The 6684-nt window shown below is 38.2% G+C and overlaps 1 protein-coding gene across 1 annotated transcript; it reads left to right on the top strand.

Moving 5' to 3' along the window:
* Positions 1 to 1575: 1575 nt before the first annotated feature.
* On the top strand, positions 1576 to 3952 carry LOC101160667 (thiosulfate:glutathione sulfurtransferase). Its single transcript, XM_004073172.4, has 4 exons — positions 1576 to 1735; positions 2530 to 2658; positions 2915 to 3077; positions 3597 to 3952. The coding sequence occupies exons 1-4, from the start codon at positions 1723 to 1725 to the stop codon at positions 3658 to 3660; spliced, it is 369 nt and encodes a 122-aa protein (XP_004073220.1). The 5' UTR covers positions 1576 to 1722; the 3' UTR covers positions 3661 to 3952.
* Positions 3953 to 6684: the final 2732 nt, after the last annotated feature.

Here is a 6684-nt window from a genome sequence, read left to right as displayed (position 1 = left end):
GTGTGTTAATGTTTCAGGTCAATTTACATTTAATCTTATTTATTGATTGAATTATTTCTCTCAGCATCAAATGGTTCAGCTGGTCAAAATGTTTCTAGTTTTTAATAAGGACTGACAGATTTTTTTCATTTCAGTCACTTTAAGCTTCTTTTCTCTTTTAGAATGGAACAGGGTTTCAGTGGCAAAATAAAGTTAATATTTGTTGAAAGTGGATTTTTATTGCTTTTTTCTTTGTTAATGTTAAAAGATACAATTTTAGACATACTTACACAATTTTTAAAGATACTAACCTAATATAGTATCACCGCAGCGAGTGTGTCTGAGGGGGTGGGGGCCGCAAAAGATTTTCTTTTTCCTAGGGGGGGCCTTGCAAAAAGTAATTGAGAAGCACTGATCTAAAGAGACATTGAAGTTACCATCCACAAAGTGCAGGATTAGTTGAAATAACTAATGGCACTATCAAATCAAAGTTAAAGAAATGCATGGAAGAAACAAACAGACAGTGGCCTGACTGCATAGGCTTAGTTCAACTAAGCGTGCGTATTACACCGACAGCAGGTCAACCTTTAACGCCTTTCGAAATGTTATATGGACGTTCTTATAGGTTACCAGACCTTGATCCTACACAGCAACATTCTCCTGATGATGATGCAAATTTAGTGGATCATTTGAGAAAAATGTTTACCACTAAAGATGTGCAAAGGACAAATAAAGTGCCAGATTCCTTTTTATCTCCACAGGACTCTTCACCAGTGCAGGTTGGTGACTGGGTGTTTGTGAAGGCCATAAAAAGGAAGTCTTGGTCCAGTCCACGGTGGGAAGGCCAGTTCCAAGTCCTGCTGACTACACCAACAGCTGTAAAGATTGCTGAAAGGACGTCTTGGATCCACCTATCACACTGCCAGAAGAAGCATCTGGGTGAGGCTAATTCCAACTGGTGGAGAAGTTTGACTACAAAGGGAGGCAGCTCCAAAAGGGAAGCACCAATGGGAAGCACACCAAATCTCTTTTGAACGACACTGATCCTACACTGTTAAAGGACTTGAGGAGGTGATGTTCTAATTACCTCTCCCTCCCAAAGATAGGCACATGTCCACCATGGCGTGTCCAACTGGGCTAAGAAACAACTTCTTTTGTCTGCTGTTCCTGCTACTCCTGGCAGGAGCCACCACATGGATTTGGTTCTTTTGGAATCCTTATCCACCTTCAAGAAGGACAACCAACGAGGAAAGAATAGAACTTGTTATTAAAAGGAGACCAAGATGACTGTAATGATTTTGAAACTGTATTGACTATGTAAATTACTCATCTGAGTGTAAATTGACAGTGTTATGAAAATGAAGATGAAACAGAAAACTGAATAGAGATGTGATATTACATGTGAGATTTTAACATTTATCAGTGATAAACAGGAAAAAAGATGTGAAAGAAATTGTTTTTATTTCCATTGATTCCATTGAGAATCCTCCAAATGGTTCATTATACGAAACCTCCTAATGAACTTTTGTCTTTGTCTGGAAATTGTCACCTCCTACTTGAATTCTTAATAAAAGCAGCACGGGGAGAGGCGGTCCTTTGACAAGATAAGGGTGGTGGACGTTTTCTGTCACACTTGCTTTTTCTCCCTCGTGCATAAGAAACTTGATTCTTGTTGTGGTTTGTTGTTTCTTATTGTGTTTTTCTTTTGTCTTGATACATTTATCTGACAACTAAGGATTCAAGATGGCAGGTGCAGGTGAGCTTTTTTCCCTTCTCAAGAATATTATAATTTTATGTATAACATATCAAAGTAAAAAAAATCGATTTGTTAGCCATTAGTAATGAACACAAAAGTTTTTATTTCACATTAATGTGTTGATGTACAGTTGTTTGTTGAGTTTGAGAGTTTTTTTTGGCTCCTCCATCATTCTTTTCACCATTTTGTGGATACTGAGCACCAAAAAACTTTACTTATAAGGTATTAAGTGCTGTCTTAGTTTTTCACGAACAGTGAATCTGCAGCACAGAAAGAGTTAAACCTGAAGGTTCAGTTGTCTCCTTGAGGAATGTGGTTGGAGACATAATTCCTGACATAATCATTCCATTACAACCTGTTTGAATGAAACACAAAAAAAGAGTCTTAATTACGTTTCTCTAAAATTTTAGATCGACTCACTCAATTAGGTGTTTTTGTATATAAATATTTGTGTGTGTGTCTCTTGGAAACCATTTTTAATGGTGAGGTTGATGATTAATCATCCAGTTATAAAAGTAATAAATGTATTCTGCGAGGGAGGTCATGGGATAACTTAATTGTTAGGTGCATATGTGATTATCAGGCTGCTTTATCAGGCTGCATGTAACAACTGATATGACAATACAAAGAGCCCATCATCCAAACAGTTCTGCTTATCTTTTTAAACAAATACAATTGACAACAGCTTGTGTCAGCTTGGTTTATCTATTCTCTTGCTTTTAAAAATTAATTGGTGTAGAAGTCATTGCTGAAGGCTGGTACGGCCTGATGTTTGCTGCCTCTTTTATTGCCAGACTCAGGTACGGTCTCCTATGAGGAATTGAAGCAGTTACTGGCAAACAACCCGAATCTATTTCTGGTGGATGTACGCAACAAAGACGAGTGGGACAATGGACATATTCCAAGAGCCATTCACATTCAACGTGAGTCTTCTTCATATCCCTGTTTCCTAAACACAATTAGACAGCATAATTGCACACAGTCAAAGGAAGAGACTCCATGGTTGTGCTGCTTTCAGTACTGAATGTGCTGTGCTGACTAGCCATGACTCTGCACAAATCTAGTTTTTCAGGTTCTGTCCTTTTTCTGTTTTACGATGTTCATCATCTTGTTTGTGGCAGTCATCTGTGTCAAGTGAGTTGTCCAATGTTACCTTGTCCTGTTGTTTATTTCTGTAAGTGGACACAGTAGAGGCTGCTTTTTCGATGAACCCAGAAGACTTCAGAGCCAAGTACGGAGTGGGGAAACCACCGCTGGATTCGCCAAACATGGTGTTTTACTGCCGGACAGGAAAAAGATCTGCACAGGGTTTGTGCAAGGTCAAACACATGGGATATGTGAAGTAAATACATACTTTTTTTTATTTTCTTAATTTGTTTTTTTTTTTTAATTTAATATCCACAATTAATGCATTATCAGAGTCTAAACACCCACTCGCATGAAAATGCAGTTTTTAACAGTAAGCTCCAATACTAGATAACTTTAAAAGATAGCCCAGATAGCTCCAATACTGTTCGCCATTTTTGTTGCACCAGTAATGTCAGGTTGGGGTTGTGAGAGGCTGTAAGCTGTTGGGAGAGCGCGGGGCGGGCTTACTCCGCACCAACAGTCACGCTCACAACTTGGAGATGATTTTTTAATGAACTCCAGAAACTATTTCCTAGAAAAAAACCAACATCATCATGATAAAAAGACCACAGGGAAGGCTTTTACAATAGATCAGATGATGATCGGAGTGGGACTTTAAAAACAGACTTAAAAATCCAGATTTACTTTCTCTAAAGCAGCATCAGGATATGAGTTCAATTTTGATGTCACGTGTAAAAATAACAAACCTATGCTTTTGTCTTGTTTTATTTAGTGTTCGCAATTACCCTGGCAGCTACACGGAGTGGTCTGAGAGAGAAGGAAGAGGCTCATCATGAACTGCACACAAGTCTTGGTCTTCTTGCTTTCGGTTTTTAAAATTGAGAAATGTTTTTTTATGTAAAACACTTTGAGTCACATTAGTTGGCAAAGTGCCATACGAATAAGATTTGATTTGATTTGGTTTCATTTGAGTTGATTTAAAGGAATAATACAGACTGACAGAGTGAATGTACTTCCCATTATTAAATGAGGACATCAAATGTCACTTGTGAGATGAACCACCTTTCTACTCTTTGCGCTCGCTGTTTCACTTTTCATGAATATTAAAAACAAGTGGAGAAAAAAGTCTTTGTAGAGTTGAGTTTTGTGACATACATCTGGAGCTGCATAGAGTTTAATTTACTTCATCTGCTGATGCCTAGAAAATTTACAGCATGCAGAGGAACATCAGAGCTTTTCCTGAAGTAGTTAGGAGCTCTAATTAGATTCTCATGAGGAAAGCGAAGAGCAGAGCTGTGATTTAAGATTATTGTGGTATATCAGGCTTATTCCCCTTCATTTATCTTTCAAAAGAAGTACTAAAATTCAGTTTTTGATAGGTTACCGTTTCATTATGTATGTGTGTGCATCTACTGTATATTGTGAATTGTAACATTGTAACCAAAGGTTATGTCTTACTGATGAACAAAAAATATTTGTGTATCTTAAGGATGTATTCTAAAGAGATTTATCAAGACTAAGCAGTCCTGATAACTCCAGGAGCGGCTGACGCATACGATTTTTCATGTCAAAACTCAAACTTAGACTTCTGTCTTTTTGCTGCCCCCCGCCTTTGTCCCCCATAGCTCCGCCCCTGCTTCCACCACCTAGTTTCTTAGTGTCTAAGTTTCTTAGACAGTGTTGCTTATGTATCCAGCAGTTGGGTTAAAATAATTAAACAACACAGAGTCAATGAAATTTAATCTTGAATGTAATTTTAAAAAAAAAGGAAATTACAAGAAGTAAAAAAAGGAGCAGAAAAGTTCAGCTATAGTAAGATTTTCCAATCACTTGCGATCATTATTATGACGAGTCATCATAACAGTGAGCTATCAGAGGGAGGAGCATGATCTGTGAGCCCTTTTGTACTGCTGTAAGGACAAAAGGTCAAAGGTTGAAGTGCATTGGTGGTGCAGCATCAAACTCCAATCTCTAGAGGATCTATTCTGTGTCAATGTCAACGGCGACTTCAGTCAGTGTTATCACACTTTGAAATGCCAGATTAGGTCACATGGGAGTTCTTCAAAGATTGCAGAACTTCCAATCTTGAGCATTGGCCCGCTTGAAAAAAGAAAAGTAATGTACTACTTGCAGCTTTATTTGTCAAATTTGGTTTCAATTATGAGTCTCATAGAAAGAGTTAGAAGTGAATAATTTAGGACCTGTGGTTTAAAATTTTTATCTGGTTTCTTGAATTCTTCCATGCAAATTATTACTGGGGTGAAGGGAGAGACTGAATAGCTCTGCCTCAGACATACGAGCATGCTTCCTCCACGCTTTTGCTTGTTTTTACTGCGTTACCTCATTTTTCTGCCTCAGTTCTCACAGATTTTGGGAAAAGCATGTTTTCAGGTCTTGAGCCTGAGTGTGTCCCTAAAGTGCAGAGTTCTTGCACATACATGGTTTATGGTTAACTCAGATGACTGCTTTTTAAAGGGCCTCCCCCTCTGTAATAACAGTTAAAATCATGAAATTACTTTTTTTCCCCACTGTTTTATAAATCTCTGTAAGTTTATAAAGGCAAATGTCAACCTCAAGCAAAGCTGGATTTACAGCCTAATACAGTTTAATCATTAATAGCTGAATACTTAAAGACAAAGGCTGACTTTAATTGTGGGAAATGGCTGCTCAAAATAAGAATTAACAGAGCAGGTCAGTCAGAAACTTCCTCCCTTTCTTTAATAAAGTTGAATACTTATCTCTACATTCCTGCATTATCAAGGTCAACTGACAGACTTCATCCAAGAACAGAGGGTGTATTCAGACTGGACACATTTGGTCCACTTAAAGTTAACCAGAGTTCATTTCCCCTGATAATCCAGAACAAATTTTCAGTCTAAACACATCCAAGCGGTTCCTGGTCTGGTACCTCCTGAACCCATCTTCCGAGGTGGTTTCGGTTCGCTTCCAATCAGACTGAGCTCCGGTTGGCTCTGAGATTCCTCAGTTTGAATAGACTCTGTCCTCGCAGCGGAACAACTGAACCAAAATGGCCACCATAGCCGGGCATTATGGGATGTAAACAGAGTAGGAATGTAGCAACCATGACAATAAGACAACAACTCATTGAAATGTGGGTGGATGAATGCAGGCTCATTAAAAAAAGAATTTTAACACATTTATACACATTCTCACTGTTTTTCCAATAATCTATTTGTCATAAACATTTACCGGTGTACCTTCTTAACCGTCGTCTCCTCAATAACCGCCTTGCAGCATGCAATTCCTGGCCAATGACTGAGGAGATCTTTAGTCACATGGTTTTGTTCACAGGCTTTTGGTTCTTAACAGAAATATCTGGTTGAAAGGCAGTCTGAATACAGACCAAACGCAAGGTTCTGGAAGCGATTTGGACAAATTCAGTGGACCGGACCAACTGACTTTAGCAGTCTGAACAAGCCCAGTTTCCCATTTTTTAGAGATTTTGTTCGATAAACCCTTTGTGCAGTAGTCCTTACTGCTTCTGATGATGCTGGTATCTGGGTCGTACTGTTCCCAACATTCTTATCATTCATGACTTGATATTAGTTTTTAGGTGGTTGCTGTTTTTATTATTTCCACACAGATCAATTTTGGAGCTCAAGGTTCAAGGTTCCACTCGGTTTTTAATTGTAGAAATTGTCACTTTTGAAGCCACAAAATCTCTTTTTAAAAGCTGCTACGAATAAATCCAGTTTTATCATTTGTCATAGTAAATACTGGCATTTATTACATTGAGCACAAAAGGAGAAGTAAGACAAACAGATTTCATTTTCTCTTCAAATCGATATGTGGAGAAAAGAAGCAGGTCTGAAACTTGTGGTTATGTGATATTCCACTGA

Source organism: Oryzias latipes, chromosome 10 (assembly GCF_002234675.1).
Source record: "Oryzias latipes chromosome 10, ASM223467v1".
Classification (NCBI taxonomy): Eukaryota; Metazoa; Chordata; class Actinopteri; order Beloniformes; family Adrianichthyidae; genus Oryzias; species Oryzias latipes.
This window is presented reverse-complemented; position numbering and strand designations above follow the sequence as displayed.

Coding starts and splice junctions, on each gene's coding strand:
- LOC101160667 (XM_004073172.4), top strand. Junction 2,659..2,914: donor AAGAGCCATTCACATTCAAC/GTGAGTCTTCTT, acceptor TATTTCTGTAAG/TGGACACAGTAGAGGCTGCT. Junction 3,078..3,596: donor AAACACATGGGATATGTGAA/GTAAATACATAC, acceptor TGTTTTATTTAG/TGTTCGCAATTACCCTGGCA.